We start from the raw sequence: 27,555 nt of genomic DNA, 5'->3' as shown, positions 1-27,555 counted from the left end.
ATTGGAGTAGGGTTGCTTTACAATGTTATGTTAGTTTCTGCTGTAAGCAAAGTGAATCAGTTAGACGTATACATCTATCCTCTCTTTTTTAGATTTCCTTCCCATTTAGGTCACCACAGAGCATTGAGTAGATCTCCCTGTGCTATACAGTAGGTTCTCATTAGTTATCTATTATTTTACTTTATTTAAAAAAAATTTTTTAATTGGGGTATAGTTGTTTTACAGTGTTGTGTTAGTTTCTACTGTACAGCAAAGTGGAGTTCCCTGTGCGATACAGCGGGTTCTTATTAGTTATCTGTTTTATACCTAGTAGTGTGTGTATGTCAATCCCAATCTCCCAATTCATCCCACCACCCCCTTTCCCCCCTTGGTAACCATATATTCGTTCTGTACATCTGTGTGTCTAGTTCTGCTTTGCAAATACATTCATCTGTACCATTTTTCTAGATTGCACATATAAGCGATAATATACGATATTTGTTTTTCTCTCAGGTTTCTCCTTTTTTCATTCTCTTTTAACTTTTTGTCATGGAACAGTTCAGACTTTCACTAAAGTAGAGGAAAAAGTAAAATGAACTCTTACGTACCCATCACCGGCTTCAGCCATTACCCACTCAAGGCCATTCTTGTTTCATCTCTGTCCCTTCCTCCACAGATTGTTTGATAAATCCCAGACATTATATCATTTCATCCCTAAATATTTCAATATGAGTCTATAAAAGACTAAGACTAAGAAACTCAAATCTTTTGATCGCTAGTCCAGCGCTCTTTTCATACTGCATCGTGGTTGTGTTACTTATACAAGAATCATGCCTTAAGTTGAGGGAACGAATAAATGAATGAATGAATGAAAAGCAACAGTCCATCTTTATTCTTTCCAAGAAGAAGTTAGTTGCTGAAGTTCTAAGGGGATCTGTTTAGAAGACCAAGACACCAAAAGAGAGCTTCAAACCGTGGACTCTCGAGTCAGGCAGCAGCAGCTGCCCATGAGTTCTGGCCAGAAATTGCCTGCAGGCTGATTTTTTGCCCGTCCCTCACCACTGACAAGCCCCGGAGCCTCAGTTTTCCCTGTGAGCTGGGGATGATATGTGAATTAGGGGCAAACATGGCCTGTTAAGGAAAGCACTGTTAAATTCATATACCGCTTGATACCCCTAGGGGGATCATTGTCACAATTATCATCCAAATCACCCAGAAAGACAGAAAATCCACTTGAAGGAGGCTCCCTGGCTTCCTTCCGTGTCTCCTTATCTTGTCCCCTGAACTCTGCATGTCACTCTCTGTGCTGATTTCTTTGGGGTTTTTTTCCTGCCCAGATCAATGCCAATGATGACTATGGTGTGGTTTCTGGGAACTGGAGTGGTAACTACGTAGGTGGCCAGGACCCGAGGAACTGGAATGGCAGCGTGGAGATCCTCAAGCGGTGGCAAAGTTCTGGCTTCAGGCCAGTCCGATACGGCCAGTGCTGGGTCTTCGCTGGGACCCTCAACACAGGTACTCTGGGTGTGATGTGCCTTTCCTGGGTGGGCAGCAGTGGGGTATCCCAAGATACCACCTCCACTGCACCCCAAGTCCTCAGACTGCCCTTGACTTGCAGCGCTGCGGTGTTTGGGGATTCCCTCCCGAGTTATCACCAACTTCAACTCAGCTCATGACACAGACAAAAACCTCAGCGTGGATGTGTACTATGACCCCAGAGGATGGCCCATGGACAAAGGCAGTGACAGCGTATGGTGAGTGTCTGACCCTTTCTGAGCACCACATCTGAGCAGCTTCTCCCCAGCTCTCCCCAGCTCCTGGGACCCAGCTCCAAACAGGAGTTAGGAGGCAAGTACCATGTCAACATATGGTTTAGAGTGGAAATGCTATCCCTTCTTGACCTTTTGGCTAAGATCAAGTGTAAAATGAAAATGCTGAATCTAGCAAGAATCTAGCAAGACCCGAAACAGCTCTTCTCAGAGTTCTGCAAAATCTGATGGTCTACTTTATCTCGCCGCCAGATGAAGGCTGTTATACCAGTGCAAGATATGATTCCTGGGCTCTTCCCTGAATTTGTAGCGCCCACTGGACCCCATGCTACTTTAGAAGATAAACACTGAAACCATTGATTTTCTAGTAATAAATATAGACTTATGTCACTTCAGGCAACCCATATGACTTCTGGGTTTTCTTAGAGAAAAGCGACACATTTTCTCTTAGGCATATATACTTGCTGTGTATCATGGTTGATAGAATAACATGTTAGCTTATTCTGGATTCCAGCTGAACAAAAAGGAGCTTTCTATGTAACTGGGCATATGTATTTCTAACCATAAATATGCTATGTGCACACGAATCTATCCACACACATGTGTATGTAATATATAATAAATGCCAACTGGAAGTAAGTTATCTAAAACTTATAGACATATATTCATAACTTTGTATAGCTGCATATATACATAAAATAGATATTGTTACAGCTATTTAAGATTAAACCATATGCCAAGTTATTACCAGATGGCAACTGAAAATAATTATGTCTATATCTGTATATACACATAGATATCTAGGTGTCTATGTATATAAAGTACTACATGCATATGTCAATAATCCATTGTTTGAATCCATTTCAAAGGCTATACACACACATAATCCCTCACATGCATATACTTGTCTAGATAACCTGATAACAGATGCCATCTTATTTCCAGATGTTCAACTTTGAAATGGTCTATAAAAAAATTCTTTATTACTTATTATTCCCAGAATAAGTAGATCCAACTTTACTGAAATGTACTCAGGGTAACTAATAAAGTCAAAGCAATAGTAAAATGAACAGAAAAAGCTTTTAAAACAAATAAACAACACCCCACACCAATAATGGCACTGAGTAGTGTAAGCAGCCCCTCCCCTCTGAAGGGAGGGAGGAGTATGAATTCACTCAAGGTCACATGGATTCTAGGGTTTAATGGGGCAGAGAAAGCTTATTTCAGAGGTTCTTTCTTAACCTGCCCGTACACAACGTTTCTCTCTAGTGGCACGGCTACTTACAGAGAGGTTTTTTTCCCAGCTTCTCATAAATGAAGGTCTTTTCTTCTGCCTGTTTTTTTCTTTTGTTACTGTGTCCAAAATCCCATTGTAACCTGTTCTGATCCTTGGGGCAATGACAGTCCTGACTTTGGCTTCCTTCACAAAAGGAGATGCTTGGTTCAACAAGTGACTGATTTGGGGAAGGGGAGGTCCCCTTTGGCGTAACCCTTCTGTGATCATCCTGCACACTAGCAACTGCAGAGAGACCAGAATGCTTAAGGCTCAGTCCCTCCACTGAGAGCATATCTGGTGCTGCTAGGAGATAAGGAGTGGGGAGGCCATTAGTAGAAGCTATTTAGCAATGTGGGATGGTGTGGGGTATGCCAGGTGCGTGATTCAGACTGTAAGCACTGTGGGAACTCAGGGAGGGAGCCATCAAGGAAAACTTCCTGGGAACAGGAAGGTGGGGCCTTTAAGCTGAATTTGTAATTAGTCCTGAGATCTCTTGCTTCCTGGTTCATGCTACCACTCCACATTAGCTTCATAATTCATTCCAAATATAATCACCTTGGGGCAAGTCTGGGCCTGTGGAGACATTCCAGGGTGTCTCCACTGTCATTTCTCTTGGCCTCATTGCAGGGTATTGGGCCCTAAAGCTGTGATTTTTCCTGGGAGTCTCATCCCCCCTCATCAGAACCGTCCTCAGAAAGCAGTGAGAGCTGTGAGTCCCTCCCCACCCTCCTCCCTACCAGCTGTGGGTGGGGAACCTGCACTGGGTGGTGTGCACACAGGGAATCCTGAGCCCTAGTTCCAGCCCCACTACCATCTGGCTCTAGAACTTGTGAAAGCCACTTCATGTTTCTGGTCCCCAGTTTCCCCAGCAGTGAAATATAAAGGTTGGCCTGAATCTAGATGTTCACTTAAGTCTTTAATTATTTTATTCTCTGCAGCTTCAGTTTGCCCCACTTTTTATGTAAGAGCTACCCCTCCCAAGGGAGCTATTGCATCCCTTCAACATGGTTCCCACCGGGGGGTAGTGGGGGAGCTGTCCCACGAGTCATTTTCTGCATAGAGTGGGATTCCTAACCTATTATTAAAAGGACAGTTTGGGTTTGAACAGAAATCCTTCCAACTGAATCTTTGTATGTTGTAAATGTTAAAAATTTTTAGAACCTTGTCCAGATTTGCTTAAAGTAATAGAATGTAAGGATCAAGTGAGGTTAAGCATCTGAAAGTGCTTAATAATGATAACAGCAGCAATTAATAATTTGCTGAGCAATTTTTGTGTTCCAGGTAATGTTCTGAGTGCTTGCATGTACTCTTCAGAAACAATGAAGTAGGCACTATTATGAACACCCCATTTTACAGTTGAGGAACCTGAGACACAGAGTCATTCACCCAAGGGCAGGTAACTAGAAAATGGTGGAGCTGGGATTTGAACCCAGGCGGCTTTGTAAACTATGAAGCACCAGAGAGATGCCAAAGAATGTTATCACTATTCCTGACTGATGTTTGAGAATTCAGACCGCTTACTTTGAGATTTTCCAGAAAAGGAGTGGCTGGACACCAACCAGGTGGAAAAGCTGGGTTCTTAGGTTCACACTTAGGCAGCAAACGCAACTTTTCTATGATACTAGATGCTGTCTCAGCAGCTCAGTGGGGAGAAACAATTTGCCCAAAGTCAAACTGAAATAGCATCCAAGTTGGAGGTGGACCTAGGTGTCTGTCAACATGACTCTCCCCAGTCAAAGAACATTAGAGCTGGAAGGGATCTTAGAGATCCCTTTGTTTGTACGGGTTAGGATTAGGGGACGGTTTAGGGTAAGGCTTCGGGTAAGGGTTAGGCTTAGGGTTAGGGAACGGGGACGGTTTAGGGTACAGATTAGGGTATGAAAACGGTTTAGGCTGAGCGTACGTGTGAGGGCACGAGTTAGTGTTAGCGTATGGGTTAGGATTAGGGGACGAGTTAGGGTTAGGATTAGGGTTAGGGTTAGGAGACAGGGACGGTTTAGGGGACAGGTTAGGGTACGACAACGGTTTAGGTTGAGCGTACGTCTGAGGTCATGGGTTAGTGTTATCGTACGGGTTAGGATTAGGGGACGGGATAGAGTAAGGCTTTGGGTAACCTTTGGGAAACCTTTGTTTCCCATCTGTAAAATGAAGGGCTAGGTCGGGGACCTCAAAAATTTCTTCTAGATCCTTCTTTTTTTTTGTTGTTTTTGTTTTTTTTTAACATCTTTATTGGAGTATAATTGCTTTACAATGGTGTGTTAATTTCTGCTTTATAACAAAGTGAATCAGTCATACATAAACATATGTTCCCATATGTCTTCCCTCTTGCGTCTCCCTCCCTCCCACCCTCCCTATCCCACCCCTCCAGGCTGTCACAAAGCACCGAGCCAATATCCCTGTGCCATGCGGCTGCTTCCCACTAGCTATCTACCTAACTACGTTTGTTAGTGTGTATATGTCCATGACTCTCTCTCGCCCTGTCACAGCTCACCCTTCCTCCTCCCCATAACCTCAGGTCCGTTCTCTAGGAGGTCTGCGTCTTTATTCCTGCTTTACCCCTAGGTTCTTCATGACATTTTTTTTCTTAAATTCCATATATATGTGTTAGCATACGGTATTTGTCTTTTTCTTTCTGACTTACTTCACTCTGTATGACAGACTCTAGGTCTATCCACCTCATTACAAATAGCTCAATTTCGTTTCTTTTTATGGCTGAGTAATATTCCATTGTATATATGTGTCACATCTTCTTTATCCATTCATCCGATGATGGGCACTTAGGTTGTTTCCATCTCCGGGCTATTGTAAATAGAGCTGCAATGAACATTTTGGTACATGACTCTTTTTGAATTTTGGTTTTCTCAGGGTATATGCCCAGTAGTGGCATTGCTGGGTCATATAGTAGTTCTATTTGTAGTTTTTTAAGGAACCTCCATACTGTTCTCCATAGTGGCTGAAGCAATTCACATTCCCACCAGCAGTGCAAGAGTGTTCCCTTTTCTCCACACCCTCTCCAGCATTTATTGTTTCTAGATTTTTTGATGATGGCCATTCTGACTGGTGTGAGATGATATCTCATTGTAGTTTTGATTTGCATTTCTCTAATGTAGATCCTTCTTTGAATCACATTACAGGATCCAGTGGGGTCCATTTTCTTCTAAGCCATTCTGCTCATGACAGTGGTTGGGCTTAAAAGGCACAAGGCTCTGGAGTTTTCACTTCTTTGGAGTCAGGACACTCTGGGGGAAGCTTCTTTAATATGGTTCCCTTCTACACCACTATAAAGGAGGTTTCTGAGACCTGCAACCAAATGATTTGGAACAGTTCGGCCAAGGTTATCTTTACCTTGGCATTTCTGGCTCATTTTCTTATTTCATTCAACTTGATTCCCCAGTTTCTCGAGTCACAGACTTGACTCTATTTGTAGCCTTTTATAGAGCTCCGAGGTGGAAGGCAGATGGAGATTTCCCGGCCCTGTGGTCAGGGAGGTGGCGTCGGTCAGTTCTGGAGAAGAGCTGTCAGAACCCATACCCCCCACTCGAGCCCTGGCTCCTAATGCGTCTCTCCATGGCCACCAGCCTCCACTAATACTTAGCTAGTCCCCAACGTACCTGGAGTAGCTTGCTCAGACCCACAGCAAGGAAACCAAGGCTGCAAGAGTGTCCAGGTTCCACAACAATTCAATTCAGTGAGCATGGTGTAAGTACTGCATGCCAGACCCTGCACTGGGCACAGGGCACCAAGAGGAGTGAGATACAGGAATCTCGCTAGAGGAGTTCCTAGCTGCATGAGAAGCTGGGTGATTACTGAGCAGAAGTCAAATAACTGAATCATGCAAGATGCAGAGATAGCACAGAGGTAAGGTTGGCACCCTCTGAGTATGTTAGGAAAAGATTTTCTGAAGGAGGTGGTATCTGAACTGCATTTGGAAGGACAAATAGGCAGAATGGGTAGGGATTTGGGTCACTTTCTAGAGAGGGTCTCCTGACCCCGTGAATTCAAAGGTTAGCATAACTCAGTTGCTGTCTCTAGGGGCAGTGGTTTATAAACTTCAAAGGTCGCATTAGAACTGATTTGAGTGGAGGGAGCTGGGAGGGCAGGAAATCTGCATCTTTTTAAATAAATGCCTCAGTCTCTCCTTTTCCTAAACTCCTACTCCTGAAACACTCAAGACAGGAGCAGAGCCCAAGGTTGGGAGGTGGGAAAGTATGTGGCACACAAGCAGAAACAAACCCGATGGTGCATTTGAAAGGCACATACATCCCAAGTAGCTGTGAGCAAAGTGCTGGCTTTCAAATGATGGAGGGACCAGGATGAACTTTTAACTGCTTTGTCTTAAATTCCTGCCTTGCAAATAAGTATTCAAACATAGCTACTTACCAATCTATCTTAACCAACCCGCCCTTCTCTGGGGCTCTCTGCCAGGAATGAGATGAATGTGAAACATGGTGTTCTCCCTGTTTCCTCATCCTCTCTTTCTCCTTTCACCCTTCTAGGGTCATCTTCCCACACTCCTCTTACTTTCCTGGGTGAATTCTAACTGATCTTAAGGACCCAATCAAAAAGGCATTTTGTGGGGCTGCCTGGAGATAATTTTTATGATGACTTTTTTTTCACAGTCATAGGAAATCTCAGAAATATGTAAAGTGGTTTTCTATCCAATCTTTTCTTTATTAGTTGTTGTTTTTATAGAATTGGGATCATACATTTTACAAAGGCATGGGTAAAAGACGGAGCATATGATAGACACATCCCACTTTTCTCCACACCTGGAAACCAACCACTTCATAGTTTTAAATCGTGTGCTTTGGACTAAACATGGTATTATGAACATTTTCACAATGTCATTAAATAATCTTCAAAAAATAAGATTTTAAAAGTATCATATTCCATTGAATGGTTAAACCATTATCTCTTTTCCTGCTATAAACTATCTCCTATTCCCTATGTTACCTATCCCCATTTTTTCCTACTGTAAATAACACAGTAATGAGCATTGTTATATGTAAATCTTGAGCATGTCTGTGATTAGTCCCATAAGAAAGATTCCTAGTAATGGTATATGCTGGGTTAAAGGGAATGGACATTTTAAAATCATCTAGTGCTGTAGCCTTCCAGAAATTTTGTAATGACCTATGTTTCTTTTTTTTTTTTTTGAATTTTATTTTATTTTATTTTTTATACAGCAAGTTCTTATTAGTTACCTATTTTATACATGTTAGTGTATATATGTCAATCTCAATCTCCCAATTCATCCCCCCCACCCCACGCCCTGCTAAAGATGCACTAAACATTCTTTTTTTTTCACACACACACACTGTATTTTATTTTTATAAGAGATAAATAAACTGACACCAAGCATTGTAAATGGATGACCACAACAAAAGCAACAATGATTGCAATTACCAAACACGAAACACACTCATACTATGTCATAATATTGACATTCAGTCCAGTAATCCTCCACTGTAACAGCTCCTTTACTTTGCAGTGATAATTGATTTGTACATTTTTTGCCTCTGAGTCCTTGTGAGATTTTTTTTTATTCAAACAGAAAGTCACAAAAATTATAATCATCCTCATCAGTTCACTCAGTCCCATGTAATTCATTTTTTTTTATCTTGATCTCTTGTTTTTGTATCCATTCAGCAAGGCTGTGTCTTTTGGTTGGAGCATTTAATCCATTCACATTTAAGGGGATTATCGATATGTGTGTTCCTATGACCATGTTCTTAATGTTTTGGGTTTGTTTTTGTACGTCCTTTTCTTCTCTTGTGTTTCCCACTTAGAGAAGTTCCTTTAGCATTTGTTGTAGAGCTGGTTTGGTGGTGCTGAATTCTCTTAGCTTTTGCTTGTCTGTAAAGCTTTTGATTTCTCCATGGAATCTGAATGAGATCCTTGCCCAGTGGAGTAATCTTGGTTGTAGGTTCTTCCCTTTCATCACTTGAAGTATATATCATGCCACTCCCTTCTGGCTTGTAGAGTTCCTGCTGAGAAATCAGTTGTTAACCTTATGGGAGTTCCCTTGTATGTTTTATGTCATTTTTCCCTTGTTGCTTTCAATAATTTTTCTTTGTCTTTAATTTTTGCCAATTTGATTACTATGTGTCTCAGTGTGTTTCTCCTTGGGTTTATCCTGTATGGGACTCGCTGAGCTTCCTTGACTTGGGTGGCTATTTCCTTTCCCATGTTAGGGAAGTTTTCGACTATAATCTCTTCAAATATTTTCTCTGGTCCTTTCTCTCTCTCTTCTCCTTCTGGGACCCCTATAATGCGAATGTTGCTGCATTTAATATTGTCTCAGAGGTCTCTTAGGCTGTCTTCATTTCTTTTCATTCTTTTTTCTTTAGTCTGTTCCACAGCAGTGAATTCCACCATTCTGTCTTCCAGGTCACCTATCCGTTCTTCTGCCTCAGTTATTCTGCTATTGATTCCTTCTAGTGTAGTTTTCATTTCAGTTATTGTATTGTTCCTCTCTGTTTGTTTGTTGTTTAATTCTTCTAGATCTTTGTTGTGCAGTTTCTTGCATCTTCTCGATCTTTGCTTCCATTCTTTTTCCAAGGTCCTGGATCATCTTCATTATCATTATTCTGAATTCTTTTTCTTGAAGGTTGCCTATCTCCACTTCATTTAGTTGTTTTTCTGGGGTTTTATCTTGTTCCTTCACCTGGTATATAGCCCTCTGCTTTTTCATCTTGTCTATCTCTCTGTGAATGGGGTTTTTGTTCCACAGGCTGCAGGACTGTGGTTCTTCTTGCTTCTGCTGTCTGCCCTCTGGTGGATGAGGCTATCAAGAGGCTTGATGGGAGGGACTGGTGGTGGGTAGAGCTGACTGTTGCTCTGGTGGGCAGAGCTCAGTAAAACTTTAATGCACTTGACTGTTGATGGGTGGGGCTGGGTTCCCTCCCTGTTGGTTGTTTGGCCTGAGGCCACCCAACACTGGAGCCTACCTGGGCTCTTTGATGGGGCTAATGACAGACTCTGAGAGGGCTCACGCCGAGGAGTACTTCCCAGAATTTCTGCTGCCAGTGTCCTTGTCTCCATGGTGAAACAGAGCCACCCCCTGCCTCTGCAGGGGACTCTCCAACACTAGCAGGTAGGTCTGGGTCAGTCTCCGCCGGGGTCACTGCTCCTTCCCCTGGGTCCCGATATGCACACTACTTTGTGTGTGCCCTCCAAGAGTGGAGTCTCTGTTTCCCCCAGTCCTGTTGAAGTCCTGCAATCAATTCCCACTCGGCTTCAAAGTCTGATTCTCTAGGAATTCCTCCTCCCGTTGCCGGACCCCCAGGTTGGGAAGCCTGACGTGGGGCTCAGAACCTTCACTTCAGTGGGTGGACTTCTGTGCTATAAGTGTTCACCAGTCTATGAGTCACCCACCCACCAGTTATGGGATTTGATTTTACTGTGATTGATTGTGGCCCTCCTACCATTTCATTGTGGCTTCTCCTTTGTCTTTGGATGTGGGGTGTCTTTTTTGGTGAGTTCCAGTGTCTTCCTGTCAATGATTGTCCAGCAGCTAGTTGTGATTCTGGTGTTCTGGCAAGAGGGAGTTTGACCTGTGTTTCTTTACAGTACTGACAGTATGTGCTCTTCCTACTCATATCATTCGTTGGTATTATTTATCATTGTCTGTTTGTTTACCTCTTATGGTCTTATTCCTTCTTTCTTGTTTTGGAGCTGACTTTGTAACTCTCCCCTTGTTCTCTGAAGGATGTAGCAGGGTCACAGTGCACCTGATCAGTACTTAGGGAGCACTTCTAACTCCTGACAACTGTATAGTGTAGAACTCCCAATCTGGTCCCCGTAGGAAGCCTTGCAGGTTTCATTTTACAGCATGCAAAACAAAAACAATCTTTTCCTGATTATAAAACACTAAAAAAATAAATTAGTGAGAGTAATAGTAATATAGCTACCCAAAGAAAAACACTAACAACATTTTGAGGTAGATCCTTCCAGACATTTCATTCTGTTTTTGTGCATTGAGTGTTAATTACCCAAATGAGACCAAGTTAACTAGTCTATTTCATAATTTTTAATATCCTTCTTGTCAATAAATTAAAATTTAGAGGGACAGTATAGTTTAGTAGTTAAAAGCATGGACCCTGCAGCCCTCTGCCTGGGTTAAAATCCCACTCTGCCTATTTACTCACTTTGAGACCTTGAACAAGTCACTTAACTTCTTCTCTGTGCCTCAGTTTCTAGAACTGTCAAAAGGAGATAATAATTATTCCTATCTTATATGAGCATTGTGAAGATTAAATGAGCTACTATATAAGACAGAAAACTTAATAATATGCTGTGTTGACACAACTGTATTAGCTATTAGTGTTTATATAATATACATATTTTTAAATATCTATTTATTTTGTAAATATAGAATTACAGAAGTAATAAGTAATTTTCATTATAGAATATGAAAACATTACAGAAATAAATAATGTGCAACTTAGTTCATATGCACCAAAATCTGTCCATGTGCACAATATATACACCAAACCATTATTTAAACTGTGGTTATCTAAGATAATAGAATTATGGGGGACTAACTTTCACTGCTTTTTTTAATGTATAATTTTCTAAATCGAAATAGTTTCATCATATTAATATGTTTCTTATAAACTTATACATATACACACTATTTTGTAATTTTTTTTCTTACTTGGTCATATAAGTTAGACATCTTCCATGTCAGTGCTAGATTAATTTTCCGCATTCTTTTGGACAACTGCACGATATTCTCCTGCATGGCTGTGCCACAATTTATCTGACCAATTCCCTATTGATAAATTTTTCCTCCATTATTTTTGCTATTACAAACAATGCTTCAGTGAACATCTTTCCATGTACATCTATGTGCACTAATGTGAGGGTTTTTATAGGAGAAATTCCTAGAAGTGGAACTACTGACTCAGTGAGTATATAGGTTTTTAAGGGTATTTCAAACTCATTGCCAAATTGCCCTTGACAAATGTCATACCAATTTAAACTCCCACCAGCAGTGTATAACACTGCTTGTTTTCCCACACAATGATGAGTATCACACAACAATGTGTATCATCCTATGCTTTCATCTTTGTCAGTCTAATAAGTGTAATGGTATTTCTTTGTCGTTTTAATTTTCTTTTAATGGTGGTGAAGTTAAAACTATTTCCATATGTTCAGTGATCATTTGTGTTGCTTATGAAAATTGCCTGCTCATTGTCAATTATTGACATGTTTGACTTCCTCTTTTTTGTCTTTTTCTTTAACCTCTTTATTGGAGTATAACTGCTTTACAATGGTGTCTTAGTTTCTGCTTTATAACAAAGTGAATCAACTATACATGGACATATATCCCCATATCTCCTCCCTCTTGCGTCTCCCTCCCACCCTCCCTATCCCACCCCTCTAGGTGATCTTTTGTGTCTTATTGATTTGTAAGTACTTTATAATATTCATTATAGTAAATCTCTGTCTAGTATACATGTTGCATATATTTTCCCTGCTTAATGGATTTTTTTCAACGCTTTTTTCTCTCTTCTTCAAATTGGATAATTTCTACTGATCTGTCTTCAAGTTTGCTGACTCTTCCCTCTGTTTTCTCTATTCTGCTAGTAAGCCATCCATTGAATTATTTAATTCCAGATATTGGTCTTTTTCCCAGTTAAAATATTCCATTTGGTTCATTTTTTCATATTTTCTATTTTGCTGCTAAGAGGCCCCCTCTTTTCATTTGTTATGATCATATTTGCCTTTATTACACTGAGAATAGTTATCATAGCAGCTTTAAAGTCTTTATCCAATAATGCCAACACCTGGATTATCTAAGGGTTAGTCCCTGTTGATTGTCTTTTACCTTGAGGACAAGCTACACTTTTCTGGTTCTTTGTATGTTGAGTAAATTTGGATTGTCTCCTGGACATTGGCTTCTTCTTGATTCTACATTTTGTCTTAGCAGTCTACCTGAGGTAGACTCAAACTGCAAATTCTATCTCACCTATGGTGGGCAGCAGCCCAAATTTCAGTTCATTTTTTGAATTTTTAGCTGGACTACTTGTAGTTTGCCTCATATATGCCTAGCTCAGAGGTCACCCAGAAGCTTAGGCAGAGTTTATATACAAATCTGGGTCCCCCTTTCTGATTCTTTCCTTTCTAAGACTTCCCCTTCACTCTCTAGCAACCCTGGTTAACCCAGGCTCAGTTTCTTATCTCCCCAGGTCAGAAAGATGTAGGCTGTCTGTTGGAGTTTTTACTGCCCTGCACTTTACCTCAACTGCAACCTGTCCTTAGGGGCAAGGGCGCCAAAGTGCAACTTGCTCCATGCTGGCCCCTTCCTAAAAGTTTTGGCACCCTCCCAAAATCCTCCTGCTTTCTTTACTCTCAGCTGTCTTTTGTAATTTTTTCCCCAGTTTATTGTTTTCTACAGAAAGGACTGTCTATTATGAGCTTATTCCCATGCTGGAAACAGAACTATAGTTTGTTTCTTTGTTTTTTTGGTATATGCGAGTTTAATATTTTTACCTAGTCACATTTATCATTCAGAAGTTGGTTCTCTGCTTAAAACTATCTTCTCCAACTCATGAGTATAACAAAATTTTTTTTCAAGTTGAATAGAACTTGAATTTATGTCAGACTTACTTACATTTTCTTCTAAGTTGGACTCAAAACTGCCAAGCCAATGTTTATGTAGTTGCTGTGGGATTCGAGAAGGGGAGAGTAGAGGGCAGAATCAAGAATGCATAAAGCTTTGGCTAACTGGTTATACCTGCTGAGGGAGAAGACAAATGACTGAGACATATAGATTGGGAGACAAGGGGCTGCCATGGATGAAGAACATTTTAAGACTGGTATATGTCATTCTTCAATCCGGACCTCAGCCCAAGGGCTTTGTGGCTCTTAGCCAGACCTGGCACTCTTGCTGCAGCCCCATTCATTTTCATCCCACACGAAATACAGTAGTGTCCCCCAACAGGATGCATAGGAGAAAGCTGTGTGGGTTTGCTTGCTGGATTCTGGCTCTAACCTAGATCTGTTCTGCTCCTCAGAAAGGCAGTAGAACATGGTGGTCAAGGACCTAGGTTTTGGAGTTAGGCATACCTGGGTCCAAACTTTGACTCTGGCATTGTTAGCTGCTTAACTTCTCTGAGCCTCAGTTTCCTCTTTTAAGAGATATGCATAAAAATAGTACCCACTTAACAGTGCTGTGAGAATTTAAGTGCGACAATGCTTGCCAAGGTCTAGCACAATATCTGGCACAGAGTAAACTCGCTTGATGAGTATCAGGGTGCTGCACTGCCAGATCAGAGATGTGGTGTTTTGCCACTCCTCTGCTGTGTGGCCTTGGCCAAACTCTGTAGTCTGTGGTTCTGTCTGCAGGAATTTCCACGTCTGGAATGAAGGCTGGTTTGCACGGACTGACCTAAGCCCATCATACAGTGGATGGCAGGTTCTGGACGCCACCCCCCAGGAAAGGAGCCAAGGTAACCAACCCTCTGACGGCCCCCTTCTCTGGGTTTGGCTCTAAGTCATGACCTCTCGATTCTTTATAGTGGTGGACAGCGGCACAGCAAGGTCACCCAAATCCTCTCTACCTCCAGAGGGAAAGGAGGGATTAAAACCAAACTATTTGGAAAGTAGATTTCCCTCCTAACTTTCTTGGTTCAGGCTGCTATTAAAATGACTGCCATACCTGCACTCACATGGCTGCTGCAGAGGCCCTGGCACATGCCCTGCAGCAAGGGAAAGGAGCCGTCCCCTGCCAGCCATGATTCTCCTGCACCACCTCTGGTAGCCCATCCCTCCCAGCACAGAAAGCTTCCAGGTCCCCATTGCCTTGGGACTTAACCCAAATTCCCTGGCTCAGCTCCAGACCTCCGTGATCACGGCCCCCATCACCTCTCTCACCTTCACACGTGTCCCCTGCCAGACCGAGCTCTCCACGCAGGCTGGCCCGGCCCCATCCCTGTGCTCCCACCTCTGGCCACTCTCCCATCAGAGCTTGGGTCTCAGGCTCTCCAGGAACCTTTCCCCTTCCCTCCCCTGACCTCCAGAGCATTCCTGTCCGTTACCCTCATTTTCAGTTGTTTCTTTCAAACTTAAAAAAAATCATAAAGGTCATATAGGCACATGGCTTAAAAAAAATTCAAATCATTCTAAAAGCACTTACAATGAAAATGAAGTCTTACTCCCTTCCCCAACTGCAGCGTCTCTACCAGAAGCAAAGAACGTTAGATTTGGGGAACTTGGGTGTGAGGAGGGTGACCTTCCAGATATTTTCTAGGCCACTATTCAACCTTTTCACTGCAACCCATTAGCAGCTATAAAATCAAGTTAATGTGTTGTGACCATCATTTTAAGAAATGAAATAGAATATCATGGAAAGGGGTGGGGAAAAGGAAAGGAAAAGAAAATATCAGGGTGCATTGGACATTAAGACTAAGAATTGTCCTGTGGAATTTTTGTTTCAGGGTCATATATGTGCCATGATGAATGATTTGCAGAGTAGAAAAGAGGCAGCCCTGAGCACAAGACAGCAAGACTTTCCCCTTTAGTAAACAGACTGAGGGCAGTGGGTCAGCACAAATTATGCACCCACAGAATACAGGATTGGGCCGTCTTCTGTGGAGGTGGAGTCTCACCAGAGCGCTATTGCAGAAGATAACAATAGCCCCGGAGTGTCCTGCTGAGTGCCCCAAGAAGGGGGCAGACTGTTGGGGTTGAAGGAGTTTGGCGGGGTAGAGGCAGGGGAGTTGGGTGGTCATGGGTGGCCCCCAGAGGAGCAGGCCATGGGGTGTACTGTTGCAGATGGGCCTGGGTTTGGCATGTATCCAACCTCTGCACCCTGGCCCCCAGGGGTGTTCCAGTGCGGCCCTGCTTCAGTCGTCGCTCTCCGAGAGGGTAATGTGGACTGGGACTACGACATGCCCTTCATCTTTGCTGAGGTTAATGCCGACCGCATCACATGGATCTACGATGCCTGGACCGGCGCCCTGAAGAAGAATTTCTCAAACACTCACACCATCGGCAAAAATATCAGTACCAAGGCGGTGGGCAGCAACTCTCGCATGGATGTCACTGAAAAGTACAAGTACCCAGAAGGTAGGAGGGGGTGTGGATGGGCTGTGCCACCCAGGGCTTAACGGTGGGAAGACAGCTCTGAGGTGGAGAAGGAAAAATTGCTCATACTCCTTCCGCATTGTCAGCCAATTCTGCCTGAATGGTAGGACTGCTCCCTGGCATCTAATGCCCAGCTCCCCAGACTGTTTCCCGTGGGAACAGAACCGTCATGAAAAGACACTGTACCACTGGGAATTGGCCATAGGACTCAGGCAGCTGCCAGTCCAGCTCATCTCCAGCTGTGTCCCTTTGCCAATTACACAACTGGGATGACAGCCCCACGATTGAACATCACAGGGAGAAACATGGCCCCCACGAGAGACCCCCCCCGAGGACCTCTCAGTCAGCCCACTCCCCTAGCCTCTAAGAAACACAGGCAGGAAACATTCTCTGAAAAAAGAAATGGACAGTCCCCCAAGATGTGGGCACTGCTTCGTCTGCTTCAGAGGCCTCCCCAAAAGCCAGATGAGGTGGGCTTACACCATGAGGACAATGCCCGAGTCCCTGAAATCTTCAGCATCCACATGAGTGCTGGTCTCCCTAAAGTCACCTAGAAGCCTAGTTGCTACGAGGCCACCTTTAACACAAATTACATTTGTTGCTCTATTTAGGAAGTTGCTTTCAGAGTCAGAGACTTATCTCTTTGAGGAGTCTCAATAGTGACCAAAGTTCTACATTTGAAGGTGATGTTCATTTTTAGAAAGAGGCAAAAGTGAATTAATGCTTGCTCTAGCAGGCCAATCACTCCTTAATGGGGTCAACATGTCACTCTTTCTAAAATACTTGGAAATAGTTCTTTCAGCTGATCCTCACTGTTGGTTCTGAGGTGTCAAGAAAAGTGCTCTCATGAAGGTGCCCACGTGCCCCCAACGTGAACCCCACAGCTCCATACCCTGCTGACTGCTGTTGTTGGGTGCCATTTACAGAAGAGGAAAGCTGAGCAGGGGAGTGGGCTCCAAGCCCAGGTGGCTGAACCTCTGGGTGTGGTATTTGTGGCCATTTTGAGGCACGACTCTAGGGTGATGAGATTGGTGCCCTCAGTTGGACCCCAGTCCACCTATGTAGGCCATTCCCCCCAGCTGGGGTCAGATGGCCTTTCTCTCAGTCAGTAAACATGTACTGAGACCTCCCCAAGTGCCCACCCACGCTTGGCTCTGGGAGGCCAGGAAGCATCCCGCAGATGAGCCCCTGCCCCTGCAGAGCTCACAGGCCAGGGGGACAGGCCGGTGTGTGACAAGAATTCTCAACAGTGTCATGATGTAGAAACAAGAGTAGGGGCCAAGGAAAAGATAACCCCGGGCAGGAGGTGAACTCCATCCTACCCCTCATAACCGTGCAACCTCAAGCAGGATGCTTAGCCTCTCTGATCCCTCGTTTTCTCACCTGTAAAATGAGAAGAGCGAGGCCTATCTTCAGTGGGATTTAAATGAGCTAGTGTACAGAAAGTGCCAAGGGCAGTGCCCGGCACATAGTGAGGGCTTAATAAATAGTGATGATTTTTGTCAACTTGAACATCTGCAACCTCATTGGAATGACCTCCCAGAGGGACTTCTGAAGTGCACTGTTTACACGGTTGTGTGATTCTGTGGGGTTCCTTACCTGACTGTCACACCTTGATTCTGCTTCTTGGGGGCTCTGGCTGTGCCAGCCAAACCTCCTGAGAAATGGGAAGGGGCCACGGCCAGGTTGTGGGATCCCTGCAGGAGCCCTGGTGATGACCTAGCCCCTGTGTGACAGCAGGGCTGATCACACCGCCTGCTGTTGATCAGTCCTCCTTACCTAATGATTCCAGCTTGTGTCTGATGGCCCCAGGGAGGAAAAGCTCATAAAATGGGCTGCTAAGCATTGGCGCAACAGCAACACCAAGGGAGAAAACAGTAGCAGGAAGCTTGGTCTTGGGTAAGCCTGGCAGGTGACCTATGTAGCTATGTAGGCTCTGAGCCTCATTGTGCATAACACACCTGCTTCGAGGTTCTGGGCACAGAGGCTCAGCTCCCTGCACAGCCATCAGACCTGGGTGTGGACTTACAGCTCAGCTAGAGAATGGGAATGCACCAAAAGGAACCCAGCCCACCAGGAGCCATCAGCCTGGGTAACTGGGCTGCCTGTCTTCTTTTCAGTAAGCTGTGCAGGAGGAACTACTAGACTCAGGTCTCGGTTTCTGGGGACTGGCCTTCTTTCTGCCCCTAATTCCCAGATTACCAGTCCCTTGGACCAGTCGCTCCTCCTCTTAGGGCCTTAACTCTAACAGTTGGCCTCTGGGGTCTCTGCCAGTTGTTACATGTAACTTATGGGAAAGACCTCACTAAATTGTAAAGTGCTTCTAATAAGTCATCTGACGCCTTAAAATTTCACAGGTTGGTTGTAAAGCGCTTCTAAGTAAGTCATCTGATGCCTTAAAATTTCACAGGTTGGTTGGGGAAGTTAGGGGGCGGGGGCAAAAGTATGGTCATTCTTTGTGTATCTTTGTCTGTGTTCCTGGAAGGACAATACCTTCTCCTTGATAGTGGGTCTATCTTCAGGTCAGGCAGGGAGCCTTATGTGCACTGTGTGGTCTACCCGGGCTCAGAGACTTGGAGTTGGCTCTTAGCATCCCAGGAGCCGTGATTTTTAGGCCATGATCTTGGCCATTCTCCAGGGACTGTTTATAGCATCACATTCAGCAGCACCCATGACCCAGGTCAGAACCAGAAACCCAACCTGTGGTTCAGCCTTTGTGTTTATGAAACCTGAACTCTCTCGACAATTTAAACTAGTCATAACCTGGAACCACAACAACTGTGGGAAGTTCTCGTCAACTGACATGGACAAAAGTTCCACTCTTCAATTCTCAAAGCATCTTTAGAAACAAAGCAGAATAACATGGTAAACTGGTTTGAAATTTTTTTCAATGAAGTTAACTCTAAATCATAACCATTTTTTCACTCATGAACTTATTGTAATCTTTTTTAGCTCAGTTTTTGTTATTTTTAAATTATCTGTTTTTTCTTTGTCTCACAAAGGACCATTTATCAAAAGAAAGAAAGAAGGAAGGAAGAGAGGAAGAGAGGAAGGAAGGAAGGGGGCGATCTAGCCTAATTAGCCTAAGCAAAATATCAAGCCATAGAGTAATTTTATGCACCTTTCCCTACATCTCCATGGAAATTTAGAGCTGATTGGAACAGCTGGGATGTGAGCCTCGTATTAAGGAGGATGAAATGGAGACCTGCAGAGGTCAGACACTTGCTTGAATCAGAATCGTTGGGCAAGCAGCAGAACCAGTGTTAGTTCCAGGCCACCCTTCCAAGCAGGACGCTGTCCTTTGTCCAGGTTGCCACCGCATCCCTGAGGTGCTTCTCTCTTTTCCCACCACACAGGTTCCAGCCAGGAAAGGCAAGTGTTTGAAAAGGCTTTGGGGAAACTTCAACCCTCCATGTCATTTCGCGCAACATCTGCAAGAGTCTTTAGTAGAGAGGAACGGGAGCCCAGCATCTCCGGGAAGTTCAAGATCACTGACATACTGACAGTGGGCAAAGAAGTCAACATGGCCCTGATGCTCAGAAACCTAACGGGTGATTCGAAGACAGTGACGGTGAACATGACAGCCTGGACCATCGTCTACAATGGCACACTTGTACACAAGGTGTGGAAGGAGTCCGTCACCCTGTCTCTGGGTCCCAATGGAGGTAACTCATCCTGTAGGTTGCTGGGGTACCATGCACCCAAGGTAGCTGGTATTCTCTTGGGATTGGAGAGTTCCTGTTGGAACCGAGTCAATTGATTAAGGAAGGAACAGCACGTGACCTCTGTGGTCAAGCCTGGGGTTTTGAAGTTTTGGAGGCTGCTATTATGGTGAATAGTGCAAGTCAGTGTGGTGCTAACCCGAATCCTTTTATGCCCTGGGGGAAGAAGGCGGGAGGCTTTGGCAGTTAATAGACACACTGCAAATACCCCTTACAGGTACATACCACATTGCCCAGTGGGCAGAGTACTTCCTTATATATTCGTAGGTACTATCACATTTGACCTTCTAAAAGGACAGATTTCAGTATTCCCTTTTACAGAGGTGGAAACTGAGGCTTGGAGAGATTGTGACTCGCTTAAGAGATTGTGTCATAGCTAGCAGGTGGCAATGCCAAGTCTTGGTCCTAGATTTCCTAATGCTAAATCCAGTGCCACCACCCATTTCCTAGGTTTTATTGCTGCCACCCCTCTCCCATACCAGCTGCCACCCTACCCCACCCCTCCCCACCACGCAATGAATCACTTTCTGAGTTTGACCCTAGAAGGGTTGCAATATACCACAAGGTCTTGAACCCTCTCCAATGTTCCCCCACAGTTGCCAGTGGGTGCGTGGAATTTCTTGATTCCCAGCGACAGTGATAGGTTTTCTCGGAGGTCTGAGCCTCTGGGAGGAACCATGACTTTGTACTCCTGGGTAGCATAGACAGGAGGGGACCAAAGTAGAGGAGAGAGAGTCTGGGGCTGTGGAAGGATTAGAATGCAGGTGTGCCCACAGTGGCAAAATCCTTCAAGCTGTTATGAAAAGTCTGGACTTATACAAAGCAGATTGACAAGGGTGGGGTGGCTATTTGCTTCACATAAGGAACTAATAAAAACTGATTAATTACACAGCCCATCTTGAAGGAATTCTGTCTGCAGAGAAACTGCAATACCTCTGTATTACACCTGTCAGAAGGCAGCATCCCTAGCAACCTCTCTTCTGGCAGAATGTAGCAGAAATCTTCCCCATACCAAGAGCAACTGCCTGGCTCTTATTTACCTTCAAAGCTCAAGGGAAGAGCTATTTCTGTAGAGCAAAAATAATTTACGTGAGGTAATGCTTTCTAAAAATCCATACTTCTGCCAGAGGCAGCAGAGTGAAATGGGAAGGAGAGGAAGGAGGCAAGTGAAGTGGTTCTGGAGGCCTGACATCATCACCTACTTTCTGGGCGACACTGTTAAGTCCCCCTCTTTTGCTGAGCCTCAGCGTTCACTGTCCAAGAGGGCAGGACCAGCTGATGCAAGGGCCTGCGTCTCCACATTTGGGGCAGGCTAGGTAAGTCCCTCCAGTGCTGAAAGCAGAGACAGCTCCTTCCTCACAGACTTTCCTCAAGGGGTGTATGACCCTGTGGATGCGGGGGCCCCCCCAGACCACCCAACATGACTGCATAAGGGAGGGGGGAGTGCCCTGCACCCGCTGGAAGGGGAGGACCCTCGCTGCCTGCCCTGTGAGTCAGAGAGGGGCCTTGAAGCTTAGGGAGGAGCCAGATAAAGGGAGGAAAGCTGGGGAAGCCCTTTCCATCTGAGGGGACCTTGTGAGTCAAAGCTTGGAGGTGATAAGGTACCTATTTTGTCAAAAGGACAATGAGAAGCATGGGAGGGAACGTTCTTTTGAGGGGGAGAGTCACGAAGGGCCGTACTGAGGGGTCTGAACTTTATTCCTGAGGCAGCGAGGGGCCGCGGAAGATTTTTGAAGTGACGTGGAAGAAGAGTGACATGATTTGGGGGTGGGGGTGGAAGTGCTTCTAAAGCCTATCTTCCGGTGTGTGTGAGTGTCTGGGAAGCAGGGGAGACCAGAAGCGGGGAGGTGGTCCAGATGCTGTTGCACAGAATCCCAGGCTACTGGATGACCGGGGAGGACCCAAGCGCTTATTTAGCCCTGGCTTCCCTTGCTAGTTATTACTGTGTTGTCATCATTACTGTTTTCGTCATTGGGCAATGAGTTAGTACTCGTATTCTTCCCCTGCCCCTTAGAAGGAAACTTGCCCTTCGATATTTTCCAGGACAGGGAGGAGGCTTCAGCCCCTATGAGCCCATCCAGCCAGAGTCCTGGGCTACCCCTGGCCCCTGCTCTGCAGCCTGCACGGAGCAGACAGATGTTTCCCACAGGGCCTGGCAGGGAGGGCTCAGGCAAGCCTGGGCTGCAGATGATCCCAGCCAGCTCGCATCGACTTGGCTTGGCATCAGCTTCTAAGGTTTCGACCCCACTCCCTCTCACTCTGCTCCCTGGCTTCTCCTTCCAGAAATACAGCATCCTGTAAAGATCGCATATGCACTGTACGAGAAGTACCTGAAGGCAGACAACATGATCCGGGCCACAGCCGTGTGCGAGATCAGCGACGAGACCGAGGTGGTGGTGGAGAGGGACATCATCCTGGAAAACCCCACCCTGACCCTGGAGGTAAAGGGGTGCTGAAGGGGTGCCTCTCCAGCCAGCCCAGCCCTCCCAGACTACAGAGAAGGCCCTCCCCTGCTGATGGGCCCAGCTCAGCTCCAGCCTCTGCCAAATGGATCAGTCAAGAGTTCCAATCAGAGTAGCGCCCTTGGGACTTCCCTAGCGGTCCAGTGGTTAGGACTCAGAGCTTTTACTGCAGGGGGCACGGGTTCAATCCCTGGTCAGGGAACTAAGATCCTGCAAGCTGTGGGATGAGGCAAAAAAAAAGTAGCCTCCTTGCTCCCTGTCTGACAATCTCCACAGGCACGTTGCCCTGTGGCTTCTTTGGTTGCAGCTCTAGACCCGCTGGGGATGCCAGCTGAGGATGGCCAGAGGGGCTCTTCAGCTCACTTGCTCTGGACATCTGCTGTGTCCTGGGCTGTGCCAGGCTTGGGAATCACAGGGGGCCACAAGGGGTGGGTCCTGACTGCAAGAAACCCACAGCCCAGCCCCTGGACACACTTGTAGAGCAAATCTGCAATGGTCAAAACTCATGTGCATCTCCCAACTCTAGACCCCAGAGGTACAGAATTGTGGACTCTTGGAGAACTAGTCTCAAGCTCCCATGTCCTGCCATTTCACATATCAGTAAACTGAGGCCCAGAGAGGAGAAGGGAATTTCCAATTACTGCCAGAGCCAGGGCTAGACCTCAGGCCCTTTCCAGGGCACCCAGCACACCCACAGCCAGCAACAGCATCTTCCCAGTGGTTGAGAATGAGGATGCCTCAGTTTTTGGCTGCAGGCTCTGCTCCCAGGCTCCCTCTCAGGAGCCCAGGCATCTGGGGGCTTGCAGGTTGGCGTGAGGCACTTGGGGCCATTCTGTTCCTTCCTCAGCACTGGGGCTGGAAGTATTTGGCTGACTCCAAGCCTGTCCCTGACCACGCCAACCCCAGCCCAGTGTGAAGGCTGCCAGAGCCAGACAGCACACATCTGAGGGGTGAGAGCCTGGCAGGGAAGGACAGGCAGACGAATGGGTCAGGAAGATGGGGTCTTCCCGTGGGATCCCACAGAGAGCTTCAGGGGTCCTTCCGAGGCTCCTCCCGAGTCTGCTGTACCATCTGCACCAGCGGTCTAGACAGAGATTGCCTTTTATTTTCCATCGCAGTGCCACTAGCCTCCCTAGCCCCAGATTTCTAGAGTACTTGTGGCTGCCCTAGCCCCACCCTCCCTAAGCTACACCCCAGCTTCAGAGGTTCCTAATGTCAGACAGAGGGCAGGGGGACCCAGGGCACCTGCTCCATGCAGCTAGCCTGCAATAGAGCTCTTTCATTGTCCTGGTTAGTCTAGACTGTTCTTCAGAATGGGGGGAGGGGGGTTGTCCATCACCTCCAGGGCCAGGGAGGGAAGGCCACCCCTGTTGTGGGCCCATCACACTGGTTGTGAAACAGAAACAGCCCCCCACATTGGGCAGGACTAGAACAGAGCTTCTGGGCTCCAGGCTCACCTTCTTTCCTGCCCGCCGAGTTTTCATCCTCAATCCATGATTGTCCCCTGAGTGTAGAAGCTTCTCCTGCTTCCCAGGACGTTTCCAAGAAATGCACCCCGTCCCTGTAGAATGACAGGCAGCAAGTGTTGTTTCCCACTCCTCAGGCTGCGAAATGAAACATTCTGCATAAAAATTATCAGTGTTTAAATGAAGTTAGTTTTTCCCCCATTATATTCCCTTATCCAATATCCTCAAACCTGCTTATAGCTTTCTCTTGTATGCAGTACTTTTACTCTACATCTTTTAGACTTCCATATCAAATCAGCTTTGTCTTTCAAGAGAGTGTAACATCTTTTCAAAGGAAATCAGAATACACACAGCCTGGAAATATTCCATCAAAAACTTTCTTATTTAATCTTTTTAAAGGGCATCTGCTCTTTCTTCTTTGGGGCGTCTTGGTGTGAATTTGCTCTTATCGCAACCTCTCCTTACTTCAGCCTTCAGAGAATCAAGAAAATCTCATCTTGATTGAATGAATCAATGCATAGCTCACTCAGAGCAGGGCACGCGGGTGATCTGTATGAAAAGAGAATAATTTGGGTAAAATCCTATTATCTTACTTGACGCTGATCGGGAGTAGGTATTGAAGACTTTAGAACCAGACCATACAATCTGAACTTTGTTCCAAAGGGTGATGTCCTTCCCGTTGGCCCATGACCTACTGACAATCAGACACAGTCTTCTGGTGGCTCTTATCCTCTTCTTTGGGTGCACGCACAGATTTAGGTCAATAGGACGGGGTGGTAAGCAGCAATAAAGAAAAGAAAACAAATACACGAAAATCTCAAATTGAATATCAGCGTGAAGGATATGGCATCGTTTATGTACCCTCGTGTCCCAATGGCATAAAATTATGCTTCACTCTTCAAATCGTGTCATACACTTAAATGAGTTCCATGGGAGAAATTACGGTATAGATCATGGTCTCTAAAATGTTTCAATTATGCACAAATTATTAGCAGGCATTGCAGGGTCTAGCAAGAAGAGCAAATGGCTCTGGAACCAGAAAGGCCTCGGTTATTGAATCAACCTGAACTGCAGATTTATTACTGTAAAATGATTGCAGTGAGAATTGGTGGCAAGAAAAAAAAAAAACCAAATGAACAAAAAGTAGCGGCCTCTAACAGAGAAAAGAAATCCACCAGTCACCCAGTTTCGGTTTCTGTTTCCAAAACGCCTTCTTCTGCATCCATGATCTCATTTGGTCCCTTGTAGCCCAGGGAGGGAGGAGGGGAGGGATCAGCCCTCTTTATCAGCGTGAGAGTCAAGGCCCTGGGAGACGACGTATCTGCCCAGGCTCGGCGGCTTATCAGCAGGAGCACAAGGTTTCATCTTTGGGAGCAAATAGTCCAGGGTGCTCCTCTGACCAGAAACCTAGGTTTCTCCAGCCCCTGATCAAGGACCCTGTGCAGACCACATGTGGCACGTCCTCGGAAGTGGCGGCTGCCCTTCCTGAGATGAACTAAGAAAGGGCCCGTGAACCTGGCTGGGAATTCAAGCCCTCTCAGCCGCTGCGATGTGCTGCTTCTCTTCCACGCCTGGGTGTCCTGTCTGTATCCTGGGGATGACAGCAATTTCCTAGGAACCCCCTGCATGGATGTCACTGGAACTTAGGAGGAATAAACCTCCTAAGGATCGTTATCCTCCCTACCTTTGTCCTCAGCAACATCCTCCCCATCACCAAGCCTCCGGCGCAGCCCCGTCGGCTCTCATCCAGGGCAGATGAAATGAACAGCCCAGCCCTGACTCTGTCAACCCCTCTCCCCACAGGTGCTGGACCAGGCCCGCGTGCAAAAGCCTGTGACTGTGCAGATTCTCTTCTCCAACCCGCTGGATGAGCTGGTGAAGGACTGCAAGCTGATAGCGGAGGGGAGCGGCCTGCTGCAGGACACCCTCGAGATCGAGTGAGTCCCAGGCTGAGGGTCCAGTGTGGGATGGTGGGAGCGAGGGCAGAGGGGCCCTCTCCAGAGCCCGGGGCAGGGCAGACAGAACTCCTCTAGCCTCTGAACCTGGGAATCTGCACATAGGGATACACGTTTGCATTTGGTTTGGGGGTTCACCAAACTTGAACTCAAGGGAAGTCCACGTCACCAGAGCTTGGAGCTGGTCCTCATATTTGGGAGATCATGGGATCCACCCACTGCCCCTTCCCCTGCTGAGGGGTCCCAGAGCTGAAGGGATTTGATGACCCAGGGTGGCAGCTAGAGGGAGCTGAAGGAGCAGTGACCTTGACCAGAGCAGAACTTGAGGCCTCACGCTGACTCCTGCCTTTCCCCATCAGCATGCCAAACCTGCGCCCCAGGCAGCAGTCCCAAGTGGATTTTGAGATCCTGCCCACCCGGAGTGGCACCAAGCAGCTCCTCGTCAACCTCTCCTGCAACAAGTTCTCCGCGATCAAGGGCATGCTGCCCATCAAAGTGGTCGAGTGAAGGGCCCAGGTGGCCCCATAAAAACTGGGGAACAGGGAGCAGGCAGGGCTCACCTGTGGAGTGAGCCCCCTGCCCACCCACACTGTCCAGCCTGGGAAACTCACTCCATCCCCCAAGGTGGCCTGGACTCGGACCTCCAGGCTCCAGCACACACCCCTCCCTTGCTCCCAGGCTGGGCTGGTTTCACCCTGGCCCGCAGCTTGATCACTTTTGCACGTTCCCCAAGCTTCTCCTCAACACCGCCCACTCTGTGAGCTCCATGACCCTGCTCAGCCCTTATACCCTCAGTGCTGTGGGCATGGAGCGACACCTGACCCAGCGGCTCTCCAAATGGATACAGGGGGAGAAGATGGTCTGGACTGTTTGCTGATCCCCAGCCTGCAGTTGGCACATTCCTGCTCCTCTCTTAGGCCACTGTGGAGGTGGGGGGATGATGGTTAGCCATCTGTTGTAACACTCACAACCGCACCCTCAAAATAAATGTTAAAAAGAGCGCGATCACACAGCACTCACTTTACAGGACTGCTGCTTCAACTCAGGTGGTGGAGAAGGAGAGAGGGGGGCTGGGGCCATGTCCTTCTGGAGAACAGATGGCCTTGGGGAGGCCGTGCTCTCTATGTTCCAGTGTCCAAGAAGAGTGGGCTTGTTCTGTATGGCTCCAAGTGCAAAACTAGGGAGATGTTTCAAATCAGTTTAGGAAACCTCTCTAAGATGATGTCCAAAAAGAGATTGGCTGCCTTGGAGCAGGCAGGGAGCGCCTTGGAGGGAGCGCCTTGTCCAGGCAGGCTTCGGGCACTCTCTGTGTAGCCAGGCAAACTCTTCCAGGGTCTCTACAGGCGTCAGGGTGAGAAGGGACTTCAAAATCTTCACTGGAACCCTTTCACAGAGCAGGTGTGGGTGGTGGCCCAACCTCTGCTCACACTGCACTCGCCCCAACTTGTGCCACACTCCTCCTCTTGCAGCCAGAGCCCTGCTAACTCCACCAGAACCTTCTCTGCCTTCACACATGCTCTCAGGGTTCCTCAGTCTTTGCCCCTTGAAATACCCGAAGCAGATCCCAGAGCTTTCCGTCACTGGTGCTGACTAACCCCATTTTGGCAATCATGCCTCCCTGTTTGGATATAAGGGACCAGTCCAACCTACACAGAAGCTTCAGCCTCACAACCAGGTCAAAGCTTCTGCCCTATGCTCAGCTCAGGCCTGACCTGGGCTTGCAGAAGGAGGCACTGTGCATGCCCCCTCTTCCTTCCTCCTTCCCCTCTTGTTGCCTGATCCATCAGAGTTGGAGAAGGGAGAGGGGAAATTAGGAGAAAAATGACAAAGT

General features: G+C 46.3%; 1 protein-coding gene across 1 annotated transcript in view; it reads left to right on the top strand.

Moving 5' to 3' along the window:
• Positions 1-26,382, top strand: part of TGM3 (transglutaminase 3) — a 31,291-nt gene extending 4,909 nt beyond the window's left edge. Inside the window, exons 5-12 of the mRNA XM_060285207.2 lie at positions 1,317-1,494; positions 1,598-1,733; positions 14,380-14,483; positions 15,856-16,101; positions 19,476-19,784; positions 22,125-22,282; positions 25,573-25,706; positions 26,084-26,382. Of these exons, the coding sequence (XP_060141190.1) occupies positions 1,317-1,494; positions 1,598-1,733; positions 14,380-14,483; positions 15,856-16,101; positions 19,476-19,784; positions 22,125-22,282; positions 25,573-25,706; positions 26,084-26,231 (1,413 nt within the window). The 3' untranslated portion in view covers positions 26,232-26,382. The remainder of the gene's footprint in view (positions 1-1,316; positions 1,495-1,597; positions 1,734-14,379; positions 14,484-15,855; positions 16,102-19,475; positions 19,785-22,124; positions 22,283-25,572; positions 25,707-26,083) is intronic.
• Positions 26,383-27,555: the final 1,173 nt, after the last annotated feature.

The sequence above is a fragment of the Globicephala melas genome, chromosome 15 (assembly GCF_963455315.2).
Source record: "Globicephala melas chromosome 15, mGloMel1.2, whole genome shotgun sequence".
Lineage (NCBI taxonomy): Eukaryota > Metazoa > Chordata > Mammalia > Artiodactyla > Delphinidae > Globicephala > Globicephala melas.
Note: the sequence above shows the minus strand (reverse complement) of the source record. Positions and strands in the feature narration are given on the sequence as shown.